Source organism: Electrophorus electricus, chromosome 5 (genome assembly GCF_041902795.1).
Source record: "Electrophorus electricus isolate QZ-2024a chromosome 5, ASM4190279v1, whole genome shotgun sequence".
In the NCBI taxonomy this organism is placed as follows: domain Eukaryota; kingdom Metazoa; phylum Chordata; class Actinopteri; order Gymnotiformes; family Gymnotidae; genus Electrophorus; species Electrophorus electricus.
This window is the reverse complement of record NC_137501.1, coordinates 4,567,038-4,583,837: the sequence shown is the minus strand read 5'-3', so window position 1 is coordinate 4,583,837 and position 16,800 is coordinate 4,567,038. Positions and strand designations below refer to the sequence as shown.

The following is a 16,800-nucleotide window of genomic DNA, read 5'->3' as shown; positions in this document are numbered from 1 at the left end:
ACAGAATTCCCAAGAGCTTCCCTTACCCTTCCCACGCAGCCTATCAACTTAGCCCAATGACTTCTATCCTCCAATATGATTGCTGCAAACATCTTGTACTGGCAGCAACAAAAATCCCTCATTTGCATTCATCCTACTGATTGTTAGCTTGCTTTTACCGTACCGTTTTATAAAGCATGCGTACGGCGGCGGCATAAACATTATTCTGGAGAAAATTAAATGGAATATGCAGTGTAAATTATTGATGTCTTGACAGCGAGTTCATCTGAGATATTGATGATGAGGGTAAATGTAAGGTGGAATCTTTTAATGTCTGAAAGTTAATGGGAGAATTAAGAGGACCTGAGGCCGGTGAACCTGGGACCCTTTTCTGCTGCAGTTTGTTTTAAATCTATATATCAATATTTTCAGGGCCATTAAAACACAGAGAAATGCTATTAGACGTTTTCTTTTGCCCCAAAGCATCATCCACTAATGAGGATGGGGCAGAGGAGACGTTTAAAGCCACAGCAGGCCTGTTCCCTTGTGCTTATGACCCAGTTCCTCCTGTCTGGGTTAGTTCTTCATATTAAATACACTGGGGACTAAAAGACTGACTTCCCCATTAGTTACTAGGTATGGTCTCACACAGCAGTAGCCCTTAATGGGCTGACATTCTCCTCCCTGTTGTTCAAGCAGCCACATGCAAAACAAGAAATACAGATGTCCAGCAGAGATTAAAAAAAGAATTTCAGTTATAATATCATATGATGTCATAGGATGTCAAACCATGCGCCACTAACAGAAGATCTTTGCTGGACCAGTGCCCCACAGTCTAACACATATCACCAAATTTCTGGACACAAACTAAATACATGTTCAAGGCTTAAGGGAATTTTGAGTTCAAAATCCTAATAGAGACATCATTAAGATAACAGACTAGAGACCAGTTCTGAGGAACTGTGAGGTGACTGTTCCTACCTGTATTTTTAACCCAGTAAGACCTTCTGGAGTGTGTTCACTGCCATCAGTTGACATGGCACTACTCTCAGATTCCCGTGGCAACAGGACCGACTGTTTAATCACTACACATGAGCCGAAGCGTCAAGCTGCCATATGGATGTCATGTAAATGATAACGGATCAGGCTTCCTGGCAGAGCTCACACATCTCTATCTCAAGCTCATCTTTCACTCCATAACCCATCAGTAGCTGCTCTCCAGGAACGAGGAATGGATAAAAAGCCCAAGAAGAGTGAGGAGACTTTGACGGCAGGAAATGAGCAGGGCCCAGATAACTCCGCCCCACCCCACCCTGTCATCATGTCTTCGTCAGATCCACTGGGTGTCAGACCTCCTGACGCCTTCCAGGTCTGATACGTGCACGCAGCATGATGGATTACGAGGCGGCCAGAGATGGCCCTCTTGAAATGCGGGGCTAAATTCTGCAGTAATAGCCTTTGATGGCAATGTGATTAATCAAGATATTTTTGGCACAGATGGGAGGAAGGAGCCGTTGCGGTGTAATTAAGGCAGCAGGAGCGGAGATTATTCACTGCAGCCATGATCTTGCAGCTGAACTCCAGCTCCTTGGAACTGGGGAGCAGCAACGGAGTCCCCTCCTCCACCAACACCACTACATTCAAGCAGCAAACCCCTACAACTGTTGCCAACACCAAATGTTTTCAGGCAACATCATGGCACTGACATCACATTGGTGACATTGTGAAGGAAACTGTGGCCTTCAGATGGCTCCTGGTTGCTCTGCGAGCAGGGTAAAGAGAGAATACACGGCCAGCTTTGATAGGTCTCAGGTTTTGCAGAGCCCAGTAATGGGACACAGGAGATCTGTTGCCCTCCTTAATATCTGACCGCCCCTGAAGAGACAAAGTGCCTCGTCTTCCTGAGACTGTCTGTCTGAGCTTCATTCATGGCCGTCTGTGCTAACACTCGCTTCACTGGACCTCTCCATCCCACAGGGCTGACTCACACTGTAAATGACGACCAGGAACGTGGACGTGTTCATCGCACACTTCGATTTGGAAGAACGACAACAATTGTGTACATCTGTCTCCTTGCTCAGCCCAATAATTAACAGATATGGACAGCAATGAAAAATCAGTGGAAGCTTTGGTGTAGACTGCTTGCAGGGTCTCATATCTACAATGATTCAGCATGAAAGCGTTCCTCTGCTGGACCACCACCAGGAGAGATCATGCAGAACGAAAGCAGGCCTGATAATGCTATTGTGCTCCCAGTGGGTAAACACTGATTCAGCAGTGTTCTGAGAAAGCCAACACAAAGACACTGCTAGAGGACAGAAGCAGCCATTCACAGCATCTGTGGGGCTTCCTGTACCAGGTGCAGGTGAAGTACAGGTTCCCTGAGGCAGAACTGTATTACACATCATCTCCATCTATAGTATGATGTCTATAATAAGACAATACCATTCTAATTTATAAGTCACCTGGATCAGATCAACCATCTATAATCGCAGATCCAAACATCCAGTCCTCCAGATGGGGACGAAAGTTCCAGGTCATCCATTCCCTGCTATTCTCGAAAGACTTTTTGGCCAGTTTTGATGACACCATTCCAACAGTGTTGTCACTTAATTCAGTAACTCAAAACACACATTAATCATATTAAAATACATGAGTGAAAGCTGTGAGGCAGTGGGACTCACGTTGTAAAGGATCTCCACCCAGCCCTCCATGGTGATGCACTGGAAGACCGTCAGCACAGCAAACAGAATGTTGTCAAAGTTGGTGATGCCAAAGTTGGGACCGATCCAGTACTCCTGGCAGTGTGTGTCATTATCGCAGGTCCGCGCGGGAGCCTCCAGACCGCAGGGGAACTCAGCCGCCAGCTCCCCTGAGAGAGCACACCAGCTTCAGCCACGGCAGGCTACAGTAACCCTACTCCACTAAAGCCCTAACAACTGAAACTGTTTTTATATAAGGTTGCAAAACGGCAGAAGACACTAAAATATCATATGTTTTGATTGAAACAAGATAAACTGTACTAAGCATTGTTTTTCCAAAAAGAGTCATCAATATATGGTCAGGTGAGCACTACCTTTAAGACTTTCCCTTCTATCATTGCTGCAAAGCTTTTGAGAAAGGCACCTGTGAGCACAAACTAAAAGAAAGATAAGAATTCCCCTAGCTGAATTCAGTGTACGCCCCGGCGCCCTCCGCAGGTGGTGTGTTCGAGGGCCAGAGCCACGCACCAGTGTCGATCCTGAAGCAGGCACGGTGGAACTTGCCCATGTAGAAGTCCAGGCCAATGATGGCGAACATGAGTATGGCGAAAAAGAGAAGGAGTCCTATCTGCAGCAGAGGCACCATGGCTTTCATGATGGACTTCAGGACCACCTGCAGACCTGTTAGCACACACAGGAACTCTTCAACTCCTGCAGGGCTGCTACTCCACAGTTTTTTAGTCCAGCCCGTCTCTGACAAACATCTTTTTTTTTTAACCCAGCAACTAGTGCTGCAGAGGTTTAAAATATTTTGGGTCAGATTCAGATCACTTGACAGAAACTGCTCTACACCATGCAAGATGAGTGACAAGGTATTTAATTTATGATTCTGCTTGCGGTTGTGGTAAATTCACCTGTGCCCAAGGTGAATGCCAATCAAAATCAACATGTAAATGAGGTCATACATATTAAACACCCATGCCAAGAGGCAGAGTGACTAACCATGGTCAGTGGTACGCTGAAAACTGCATAAAAGTGAAACGCATTAGTAACTTTCACCAAGATGGGAACTGCATGGTTACTCTGAATAGATGTTCATCTAAATCATGGCAGAGCAGCAAAATTGTCTCTCTTTGCAGTTTATATCTGTTTATAGTTCCTTCATAACGCCTACATTTTTATTTCTTATAGCCAATGTTAATGGAATTGTGTGTAGGCCGCTCCTACTGTTGCAGTTGCAAAGTTTCCATCATCCTCACTCCAAACAGATCAAAAATGTATCAAATAGCTAAATGTGTCAGTTAGCATATTTGACCAAACCTTGTTGGACAGAAGATAAGCCAATCCACAATCAATCCATGTGGCTTCTTGCCGGGACATTCACCGTTGGACAGTTTCAGGTGGTATTTTATATTTGATTCTTTAATTTGATTATTTGATTATTATGACTGACTAATGTCATATGCAAAAGGAGACAATACAAACTGAAAAATACCCTGAAAATCCACATTTATGAATGAGGAAATGTGTCATTGTGGTGCTATTTGCTAATGATAATATCATGTTAAATCTTGCAATATACTTATACATCTAGCTCTTTTTCTGCCATTTTCAGGGGACATGCAGTTAATTCACATAGCATGGAGAAGTTTCCCTTCTGATGTGAGAATCATTAAACCATATTGCACTAGTGCTAGTGAAATATTTAAAAACAAATAAAAACATCCCTTTGTTTCACTGTTTCTCTGTTATTATTGTCTGGCCACTGGTTGCATTCAGTGTGACAGTTTGTCCTCAAATCCAAAAAATAAACTTAATGAATAAATTATAGCTTACTAGGAATTCCAGACACAAGCTTAAGTGGCCGCAAGACTCTCACTGCCCTGAGTGTCCTCAAGTCAAAGTCTGCCCCCACTGTGGTCAGAATCCTGCCAAGAGAAAAGAACACCACGCACAGGGATTAGCAAAAGTTTTTAGAAAGAGTCTTTCACACTTGTTAGTGGGTAACAGGAAACAAAGAGTACAGGTCCATAAATACATACAGAAGCATGCAGAGCAGTCATCAGTTATCAGCATGTTGAACAGAGCTCATCACACTTTCACAGCTGAAACATGTATACAGAGCTTAGAGCAAACAGGGAAAAGTCTAATCCACCACTGGCTACTCTCCAGTTCAAGATATTTGCAACAGCCTGTTGAACGGATTGCGAGGCATGTTCAAATCTCTTTCAAAATCACACCTGCACTCTGTATTCCTCTGTGGTAGCCTCAAGCTTCTAGTTAGCTAGTATACACACACACACACACACACACACACACACACACCTAAGAGGGCAGAGTGATAGTAGAGATCATTAACATATTTATCCAGGCCCGTCTCCTGTCGTATTTCCTCTGGCTTCTCATCCAGGCCCAGACTGAACGCAGCTCCGCAGGGAGCACAACCCCAGAGCCCCAGCTGCTGACCCCCAGCCACTGACAGAAAGGCTATGAGCACAGAGGGCCGGAAGAGCCAGAAGACTGGAGCAGGAGAAGGCAGAGAGAGAGAAAGACAATGAAAGAACAACACAGAGAGAGAGAGAGAGAGAGAGAGAAAGAGAGAGACAGAGAGGGAGAGAGAGAGAGAGAGAGATCGCACTGCCTGACCAAAGGTTTTAGGCAGAGACACTGAGTTAAAACGACGTCCATGTTCACAACCTCTAAAAACCTTTTTATGGTGATTTATTGGTAAACAACATTGGATCAAAGGGAACACATCCTCATTTCCAGAGCTGATGCAGTTGTTGTTTATTTCTTTTTCTTCAAATGAAATATTTCCAGAAGAAAAATACAGAGAGAATCTGCATCACCAAATTGCTAGACAAAAAGACTCCATGAGACAATAGGTGTCAGGTCAAGGTCTATCAGACCCACTGGCTCCATGAAAAAAGTGTACATGTACATACATGTATAGTGATATGTGTATATATACATATATGAAGAAATGTCCTCATGCTGGTACAATTAACATAAAGGTACAGTCCTTATAAATAAATGGAGATGCTTGGGGATCCCGCGGACCCTGAGTTAGTAGCTCTGTGAGGCCTGGAACAGCAGTGGGCCGAGAGGGTAGGAGTGTGCTCTAGGCAGCCCCCAGACAGCAGCACCAAGAGAGGCTGCCCACCGCAAGGAGAATTTCACACAGGACAGGAGTGATGTCACTCTGCAAGTCCACTCCAGGTCAATGCCAGCGAGCAGCTTCACTAACCAGGCAATCAGGGCTGGATCCATGACCACTCCAAAGAGCTCCAACTGGGTAAAAAACATCTGACCTACAATGTTTTACTGCCTACTATCCGTATTGCCATTTTCAATAATTTGTTACTTTCAGAATTGCGGAATAATTTTCTAAGAAAGTTGCGCATTCATCATCTAAAGGATCTACATAGGATGATTGTTGGTCATTTCTAGAATTCCCAGTATGTTCTATAAGTCAGGTTTGGAAGAATCACTGAAGTTCTGGATCTGTTTGTCACTCTCAGACTCTCAGGAAAAAAAATCACTCAAGAAAAATTAAATAAAGGTCCATTATTAATCCACACTATGAAGGAAGTATTATAGCACTAATGAAGTAAATGTACCACCCAATGTGCAATATTTATTCACCAGTCCTCAGGCTGAATGACAGACCAGTACTGGGCTGAAATCAGAGCAGATAGCATCTCTGATTTAGGGCTATTACCATGTCTAACGGCAGTTAATCAAATAGCTATTATCAAAGAGATGGCTGAATAGAACCTGAAGTAAATTATATTGTAAATAATATTGTAAAAAACAGTAAATCAGTTTGACTGTTTATATATTATTTTCAAGCACTAAGAGACATCTGCTTAAGAATGCGCACACACAAACACACACGCGCATGCACACACACGCACACACACACACACACACACACACACACACACACACAATCCTAGCATATTTTTAAATACAACTTGATTGCAACAATGTTTGACAATACTACTACTGACATTGCTGGCAGGGTTTTTGCTGTCTAATTTAGCTGTTTTCAGTTGACAAACACATTTGGACAGGTTCCGACAGGTTCGGACAGGTTCCGACAGGTTTGGCAGCTGTTGTAATGTTTACACTGATTGCCCCGATTTTGCTTCCTATTTCTTGTGCACCTATTTTAGCAAATGCTAATTCAAGCTCTCCTTGGAGAACACGTCAAAACGACAAGGTTTCATGAGAACATACAACTTGTATTACTCCTTTAAAAATTCTGATGACAAATTGCACTTAAAACATGACAAGCAATATAATCTATAATGTAGTCAAAAACAAAAACAGCACTTTCTTGGTAATCTTTCCTGGTAATTCCCATGATCCTCTTGTCAGACAGGCTAAGTAGCAGGCTGGTGTTCCTGCAGTGGTCCAGTTCAGCACTGTGCCTCTCCCCACCAGTTTCATCAGAGTGAGAGCAGCCGCCCCACCAGGTCACACTACACCCACGGCAGGTGGTGTATCCCGTGCCCGCCCACAGGCGCGACAGAGTGGAGGCAGCGAATTTCATTAAAAACTTAATTTCGAGCAGACGCCCGTTTGTACATTAGAAAACTGCTTTTGTTCAAGGAGGAACCTCACGGGTCGGCCGGGAAATAAACTCGCCCGGACACGAATGTAAACCGTCTGGCAAAATGTCATGGCCGGTTTCTCTCCCTCCTTCCCTTTATCATTCTACCCCTTCGATATTAGCCCCTCCTCCATACAGGGCCCCCAGCGAGGAACATCTGGGCAAACCATCGCAAATGCTATAAGCCCAGAACAGGCGTGTGTGGGGAGATTAGATACCTAATGGACCTGCAGCAAGCAGAATGCTCATACCAGAAACTCAGCCTCCACTGGTGAATCAACAGCACTGAACTCGCCCCTTTTGGTGGTGATCAAAGAGAGCATTGCTTTAATGCTTTCATTAAATGCATTACGTGTTTTTATTTAATATTATTTATTTATCTGGCAAAGTCAACAACCCTTGTGGAAATAAGCCAAACACATGCAACATATAGCAAAAATGCCTGGTTTTTTTACAACTGACAGAAAACAATTTCTGAAATTATATACTATCTTTCAATGCAAATTAAAACATTCTAACTCAATTAAACAAAGTACATCACTTTCTGGCCAAAGTAAAGTAATGACTCAATAATCTTAGATGCTGATATAAAACATTGCCTTTAAAACACACACAGAACAACTAAATGCAAAGTCACTAAATGCAAAACTAGACACTAATGTACTAGTGCAGACAACTGAACTCCTGAACTGAAGAAGCCAATAAACTCCCTAGTAAACTGTGCAAAGGTTAAAAAAAAGTATAAATATGCATGCTGGTGAAATCCATGTAAAAAGAATGCGAGAAGATCAAAACAGTACAAAATATATCCAAACTTTAAAGTCTTATTTATGGAGATGGAGAGCTTTTAGATTCTAAAGTACAAATGAAACAAAGGTTCTATAAGAAGAAACTTTTTGACTGAAAAATACATTTATTGTGCCATAGTACATTTATTCCCCTCCATGAGCCCCTTCCCAGTAAAGGGAACAAAATGGAAGGAATGCATTTGAGGACTGAGGACTGTCATTGACCTTCTTCACGGATCTGAATACTGCCATGAAAACCAATGTCACTCTAAAAGAAAACGTAAGCAAGATGCTCTGGTGGCGCCTGTCATCTACACACTAGTTCAATCAGCGCATCCCAAAAATCGATGAGAAATGTCATTAGAGGTGCTGTGGTACAGTGTCCCCAATCACTTAAATTCCAATTTAGCAAAGATACAGAGCAGGTCATCTGAAACAGTGTCAAAAAACAACTTAAGCTGTCTGAATAAAGTACAGGGTAACCAGGAGCCAGCAGAAAGAGATTTAGTGTGCTCTGACATAAATTCTACAGATCTCTGGAACTGTGCTTTTGATACTGTTCCAAAAGATATTCCCTCACTTGGTGTTTGGATGGTGGAGGTGTCTAACACGGTGTTTGCTATAGCTTGTTTTTACTGAAACAATTACCAAATCATTGAGCAATCACTCATGTCTTTTGGACGGGGGTACTGTCAGCCTGGGTGAGACCACTCTCATCAGGACAGAAGATAAGACAAAGGCAAGCTAAAGATGATCAGACAGAATAACTTTGTACTGATGTGCCGTGATCTTTCCATCTAAGGCTTCAAGCTATCAGCTCTGCGTCACTCTATGGGTTACCTTCTCCTTACATATTATACTAATGGTATGAGCATCACCGCCATGGACAACAATTTCCAACTATCTACTCATGCCTTTCTCATATATCTAACCGCAGGTGTAATTAAACTCACTGTTCGTGTTGTAACACTAGTTGGCTAAGCAGCCTTTGTGACTGAAGCTCCTGACACAATAATGAAACCTCTATCAGAGTCAAATATAGATTTTTTCCTCGCCATCCTGATCCACAATCGAGGTCAACAGGGCCTGCTCACCATTTTCATACATAACACTATATTGACTATATCAAACAGTTCATCTGTCTGCAAGAATCAGCAAATGTCATGTTTCTCCAATCATTTGTCCAGGTTTATTCTTTCATTTGCTACCCTGAACAAATACTATATACTCTATATGGATTGAAACCATATTACCATTAGAACTACATGTTAACAATTAAGCTTATTAGTGCTTAAACCATGACATCATGTGTTATTTGTGATTTAATACAAACAATTCAATTGTGGCAAATAGAGACCCATGCTTTGAATGGCAGGGTTTTTTTAATGCCAACATAAGGTTAACTGTGGTTTGTGAAGAAACATGCATATATTTAAGCAAAAATTGTTTAGGAGATCTGCAATTTGAGTCCAGATGAATATTGTTTAAAATTTTGCCATTGGGAGTTGTCTTTTTAGTAACTGAAGAAAACGTGTGTTGAAATTTCTTCGGGATGAAGAAAATCACTCATTTAAACACACAGGATGGGGTATGTCTGTATATTCGTGAATGCAGATAGAAAAGCTCTCACGCAACCAAAGCAGGTTCCTAGCGAGAGGTTCCTCTATCCCTGTCCTCTTTGTACACAGACGTGCTGCTTTAATCTCAGTCAATTCCCCATCTTCAGATTGCATCAGTTTTTCACAGACCCAGAAATCCAGAGCCTAGCTGCCTTTAGCGCTTACATGCCACACAAACGCCGCAGGGCCGCAGCCTTTCTGAGCTGAAAACTTAGACTGGCAGGTTATTATGCAGAGCCATGGGTGACAGTGACACAGCTCCCCTGGCTAGCGGGAGCCCCGGGCCTCCAGGATCACAGGCCCTGGCTGTCGGGAGAGGAGACTGCTCAAAGGCATCCATCAGGAAGCTCCAAACAGGGGGACACAGACCTGACAGATGGGGAACGCAGAGACAGGCTAGCGATCTGAGCATATATACAGAATGACGGTGAGAGAGAGAGAGAGAGAGAGAGAGAGAGAGAGAGAGAGAGAGAGAGAGAGAGAGAGAGCGAGCGCTTGGGGACCAGAAAGTGCAAGAGAAGCAATATCTGGCAATTAATCTAGCCCTGCTGATTTATGGGAGAGTTTATAATATTGACACAGTAACTAGTTCATAATTCACCAGGTTTGGGGACAGATGAATAATGCATGTGTTACCGCTGAGCATTCGCCGTAAACACATGCATTCCGGGCTTGAGCAGCACCAGCAACAGACAATTTCCCAATTCTGCATTGATTTCAGAAAAGACGAGTTCACTAAGCCAAGCTTTACACTTCACTCCCCATTTAAGCCCCTTCCCAGCACACTGTCCTGTTCAATAACCAGTTCTTCTCACAAAATAACACACGTGAGCAATAAAGACGCCTGTATGCTATACCATTAAAAAAAAAAGCACACCAGGCGTGCTTGCACAGATGAAAAGAGCATAACATTTCACCAACTATTTCATTCCACCAGAGCCTTTGCTGTCTGTCTGTTCTGCTGGCCATGTGTGATTGCTTGAGAGTGGCACTCTCCATCTGGCCCTGGAATCTCAGCTGAGAGTGGTGTGAAATCACTGCCTCACTCTGCTTGATCTGAGCCGCCATGACTGTGTAAAGTCACTCAGATTGCTCTGAGAAGAGAAGGGGGACCTCTGAAGAGAATACAGGTCGGTCATGTCCCATCGCTCACTGCACAGTCTGGCACAGAGGTGAATATGCATAAAGCAACTGGTCAATAGGATACACAGAAGGCTGGTGCCTCCCCCATGCCTTCCCCTGCTTCAATATAACAATAAATGTTAATGGCTTTGCCTGATTAACAGGATCTGTATTATAACTCCCGGTGATGGCTTTCTTAGATCATGAACTGGATGAAAATGCAACTCACAGATAGGAGAATTAGGTTAGATAAGAAAAGACTATTAATGATCAGGACGGTGTTATCCGTGAAAACGTCACTCATCAGTGAAGTAATAGAACATGCTGCCTCTGAACCTGAGAAGAGATGAGAAGGAACGATGTTCATCTCGGAGAAGAAATGATACTCATCACTGGTTCAAAAAGAACTACGTGATGCAATAAACAAGGAATGCAGAGTTTCCAGCTGTAGATCATCAGGAATGTGTGTGGGAAGCCACTAGGAAAACATAAACACAGTGTGAAATGGGCCCAAAATAAACAAACAAAAGCTTCAGTACCAATTCCAGCATGCATTCTTTCCCAGCTGTCACAGCGGTTCTTCAAACCGGAGCGTGCACAGCAGAGCTGCATTTAATTCCACACAGTTTACAAAAACATTTCATTAGGCGAGTGAGCAGTGCTGTTATTTGGGTCTGCCAAGGGCTGGGTTTTCTGCTTCAGCTGTGGAGTGGACTACTGCAGCTGTGTGGGCAAAGGCGTGTGCAGATATGCTATCCCCAGAAGAGTACGACTCACTGTACAGTTCCACAGAGCGGAAAACCGACTGGTTTTCGAGAATAAACATCCATGTTAGTGGATTTCAAATTAAGGATGACTGACAGCGTTCAATCCGCCGCCCACGTCTAAAATAACTCACCCGTCCTCGCCGAGAAACAGAGCAAACACCTCAAAGATTTGACTCTTTAGTGGTGAGGCACTCAGAGTTTGGGCTTTCACAGGTGCGTCCTGTCACATTAGCTTTCAAAGATGGTCTGAAATGCAATTTAAAAGAAAATTTCTCCTGGCACCAAAGACAAGGATTCGATTTGGATGGAATTTGAATGTGTTATAATTATACTGTGTCAGTTTTTCAGTAGGAAGGCAGGATCTCTAGCATGTAAAATAAATGCATGACAGGAGAATCTAAGCCATGCCTACTGATGGCAGCAGATGGTGGCTAGCCCCGGGGCAAGCAGCCACTGCAGGTGTCAGGTGCTATGATGTCACTTCCAGAGCTGGAGTGCTTACTTATTCCCAGGTTCCCATAGACCTGCTTATTGCACTTTTCTGTCAAGTCTTTTACATCCTCCAAGAATGATTATAGGTAATTGCTATTAACTAATTAACTAATTGATATTAACTCAACAGATGGTAACACCCATGCTATAGAACACTGAAAGGCTAATGTTGGCCAGATGACTTTTGGCTATCGTGTGGTACATGAAATCCATGTTCAATTTCATATGATGTGTTCACTGTGAAAGCTGTGTGACAAAGCAGTTTAGAGAGCACAAGGGAGGAGAGGATTTTCCGAGCTAAGCTCACACTACGAAGAAAATGCTCACCGGAGACAACTGGACTCGTCTCCATAGAAACAGAGGTGGATCCATGGCTCTCATCGGAATACAACGGAGAGAGGAATAGAGACACAGAATCAAGGTGAAAGAGAGGGACAGAGAAGACAGAGAGAGAGAGAGAGAGAGACGGAGAAATCGACCCCTACCGCAACATGGGAATTTTCTTATCCCCACACACCAGAGAGGAAATAAAGTAGCAATACAGTATCATACTGCAGAGAGAAACAGAGAATGAGAGTGAAGAATAAAGGGGTGCTGGGGTCTTCAAAAGTCACCCGCACAAGTGGAAACATATTTCCATGCCAGCGCAAATCACAGAAGTACGAGAGTACTCAATTAAAGCCCAAGACGCATGCCTACGAAAGGCAAGCTATAGGTCCCACTGTGTCTACTGCCTAATATCGACTTGCCGGACTTACAGTGAGACATACAGCTGGATGATGAAGTGAGACATACAGCCTGTTTACCAACAAAGCCAATACCACACATCACCTTAGCAACAAGTGCTTACAGTAAGAACGAGGGACCAGGATTCTGGGAATACCATTAGCGACAGGTACTGAAGATTAGAGCCTCTTAAATAAGGACGGCAGCATACACACACAAGGAGAAATGAGAATAAATGGGCGAAGCCAGCAGCACACAACCACCTACTGACTTCACATTCATCTCACACTGATGTGAGGAAGTGAGCATGCCAGTGACACTGTAATGAATCCTTTCTCACAGGTTGCTGGACAGCAGCACCTCTGTTCACACTCGGCTTATATCCTAAGGTGTGCGGTATTCCGTATATTCTGTCCGGTAAACGGTTCCCATATAACACTCAGTTTTGAAACTTAAGTGGAAGCGCACTCCTGAAAAAGAAATACCAGCAGGTACATTTCTGTGCAGTGTAAAAGCAAATATCCCCAAATCACTCCGTTCAAGATATTTGCCTTTCTCCAGTACCTCCAATCATTACTTCTATACAAATGAAAGTGATGTCAAAAGACATGCGATTTATTAACATGTTAAATAGGTGTTTGAACTGACGGGTCTTTTCACGTTCTCTGTTTTGAAGTAAATGCTAGTGACTGCTTGTCACGTCTCTGCCTGTACCCCCTTCATATTTGAACAGCAAAGTATTCCCCGTATGCTTATTAAAGGTTAAAGGTTAAAAGTGAGAATGACTTCAAGAGCAATGAATACAAAAGCTCAGTATAAAAAGTGCATGGAAATGTGCCTTCATAATCTTCAGAAATGTGCTGAAATGACTGGGCTGCAGTCTTCAACAGACATATGATATCACAGGCCCCGTTCCAGTTAATAGGATACGACTCAGGGACAGATCCATCTGACAGTCACTCATGGCCTGTGCAATAGCTGCTCTTTGTATTCTGAGTCCATTGAGGGGATAATCATGACAAAATACATAAGATATCAGATTCTCTGGTTTACAGTCAATGCGTTTTGCTTAAGCAGACTGCTGTCGAGGACTTGACCCCGACATGTCAGGCTGGCACATCTGGGAGCATGAACACTTCAAACACAGCTCTTCTCCTTGGATACAGTACGCAACTGTATCCAGTACAGTCATAATAGAAGCTGTGGAATCCAGACAACGGAGGGTTTGGAAATGTTTCTTTCGCAACCAATACGTGCAAAATGTATCCGTGGGAAAGGTGAAAAATGACGTCGTAAAAAAAGAACATTAAGAACCGATGCAGGCTGAAGCCCTCTGTCAGCTGTTAGAGGCAGTGACTGATGAGCGAGCTGCCCTCCCTCCCCATCCAGCTAATGCCATTAATGCATCATGAGTTCTTCACTTGGTAGAATGATTTCTGGAGGGAGGCTACAGGCAGGACATGGATGAGAACAGGAACTGTAGTTCAGTACAGCGACACAAAGAGAAAAAGAGAAGAGAGAGCGTGAGGGTGGGAGGGGCATATAGTGAGGGTGAGAGGGGCATATAGTGAGGGTGAGGGGGGCATATAGTGAGGGTGAGGGGGGCATATAGTGAGGGTGAGAGGGGCATATAGTGAGGGTGAGGGGGGCATATAGTGAGGGTGGCAGGGGCAAATAGTGATGGTGAGAGGGGCATATAGTGAGGGTGAGGGGGGCATATAGTGAGGGTGGCAGGGGCAAATAGTGATGGTGAGAGGGGCATATAGTGAGGGTGGGAGGGGCATATAGTGAGGGTGAGAGGGGCATATAGTGAGGATGGGAGGGGCATAGGGTGAGGGTTGGAGGGTTAGAGAAGACTGAGAAAAAACATGGAAATCACCAGCCTTAAATAAATTCTTTCAGAATCACAGTTAGGAGGAGGATAGGGAGAGACATCCACCCTGCTCACCCACCCCATAAAATGCTGGGCTAAGCAAGAACTCCACAGAATCTTTTCATCCAAATCCCTCCTGGCATAACACACAGACAGTAGGCTACTGGACTGCTGGAGGCAGAATATTACACCATGCTACTGTGCTTACACCCACCCACATACATACATACACTCAGACACATTTACAGCATTTAGATGACACTTTTATCCAAAGCGACTTACAATTATGACTGAGTAAATCTTGAGGATTTGAGGGTTAAGGGTCTTGCTCAGGGGACCAACAGTGGCAACTTGGCAGTGGTGGGGCTTGAACTGGCAAACTTCTGATTACTAGTCAACCACTTGAGCTACCACTGCCACCCACATATACAGATACACCTACACCTACACAAAGACACACACACACACACACATATACACACACACATCTACACTCACACACACACACACACTCTACAACTACTTACACCTACAAACAGACACCTATTCCCAAACCCATCTACACAAACATACCCTACAACTACAGCTACACCCATACTTATGCCTATACCTTGACCACAAACACACCTACACCCTCATCCACCCAACTTATATCCACACTTATATTTATATTTACCCACACCTACCCACACCTCTAAACCTGTACACACCTACATATACACTAACAGCTGCACCCACACCTGTACCAACACACACAACCGCACTCACACCTACACCCACACTCATATCCACCCCACCTACACCCACACTCACCTATACACCTACTCCCACTTCCACACAAACACACACACACAGCCACACCTACACCTACTTACACCTCCACCCACTTCCACATCTATACACACACCTACACCCTCTTTGATACCTAGATACACACACTTACAGACACCCGCACACACCTACACCTAAGCCCACATCCACATTCACACCTATACCTACACAAACCCACAACTCCAACCACAGCCAGACCTATACCTACACCTGCACCCACGTCTACACCTACTCACAGCATTCTGCTACTCTTCTTTCAACTCTCCACATCCCTGTATTTCCAGCATGCCATTATTAGCTAGTGCACATCTAATAAATGGAACATGAAGATCCATAAGCACACTGTTGTTCAGTCTTAATGGGCATGCTAACAAAGTGATGGGAACTTATTGATTTTTTTATGTGAGTTGAAAAACCATACGCTATAATTCCCCTGCTAACAATTAGGGATAAGAAACTCTATTCCCATAGAAGTACTGTAGCTTCGGCCTGCACATACACTCAGAAATGTAGACACAGCGTTAGTAGGGTTTTGCTGAAATTTATAATAATTAAGCAGTTAATTTAAAAGTACTCAGAATATAAATAATTTTGCATTACTTTAGAAAAAAAAGCTATTTTTAAAACAAAACATTTGTTGTCATAAATTATTACTGTTGTCAGAAAGCAATCAAATGAAAAGTATCTTATCAAACAAAGCCAAAAATGTATGAATGTTTGTCTCAAACTACCATTATGAGCAAGTAAACAAATGTGTAATGACAGACGTCACATTTTGTTACTGCTGCTGAAGCATCTACAATCTAAAAAACAATCTAAAAAAAATTGTACTAATCGAATTCATTGTGAGTGTATGCTTCTGGAACGGACCCACGGTATCCAACAGGGATAGCAACAGACCGAGGCAGGGTGGAGGATATGCTTATATTAAAATAGAGCATACCGTATTGCAGTATACTGTGTAATATATGCTGAAATAATCAAATATATATGCTCAAAGTGTGAGGGTGTGTTTCAGATGTCTTGCGCAGTACTGTTTGCATCTCCTTCTGTTTAGATTTCAGTAACGTAATAATATAGGCTTTTTTGTCATTTTATATTATGGAAGACAACTTGATAGAGTTTAGATCATTTTGAATAACCTGGTTTCATTTTTTTTTTTTGACCAGGGACAGTACAAACTCAGCTATGTTCACTTAATTGGGTTCGTTATTAAATGATGGCCATGCTATTGGGTGGGTGTATAATTTGAGACAATTTTAAAATTCCTTAAAAACTGCTTT

At 43.1% G+C, this 16,800-nt stretch overlaps 1 protein-coding gene across 14 annotated transcripts in view; it reads right to left on the bottom strand.

Moving 5' to 3' along the window:
• cacna1ba (calcium channel, voltage-dependent, N type, alpha 1B subunit, a) overlaps positions 1 to 16,800 on the bottom strand; it is a 100,779-nt gene that overhangs the window by 65,907 nt on the left and 18,072 nt on the right. For all 14 annotated transcript variants that reach the window (XM_081715113.1, XM_081715117.1, XM_081715118.1 and 11 more), the window contains exons 3-5: positions 4,518 to 4,609; positions 3,210 to 3,362; positions 2,664 to 2,851 (exon numbers count right to left, since the gene is read on the bottom strand). In XM_081715113.1, coding sequence (XP_081571239.1) covers positions 2,664 to 2,851; positions 3,210 to 3,362; positions 4,518 to 4,609 — 433 coding nt within the window. The remainder of the gene's footprint in view (positions 1 to 2,663; positions 2,852 to 3,209; positions 3,363 to 4,517; positions 4,610 to 16,800) is intronic.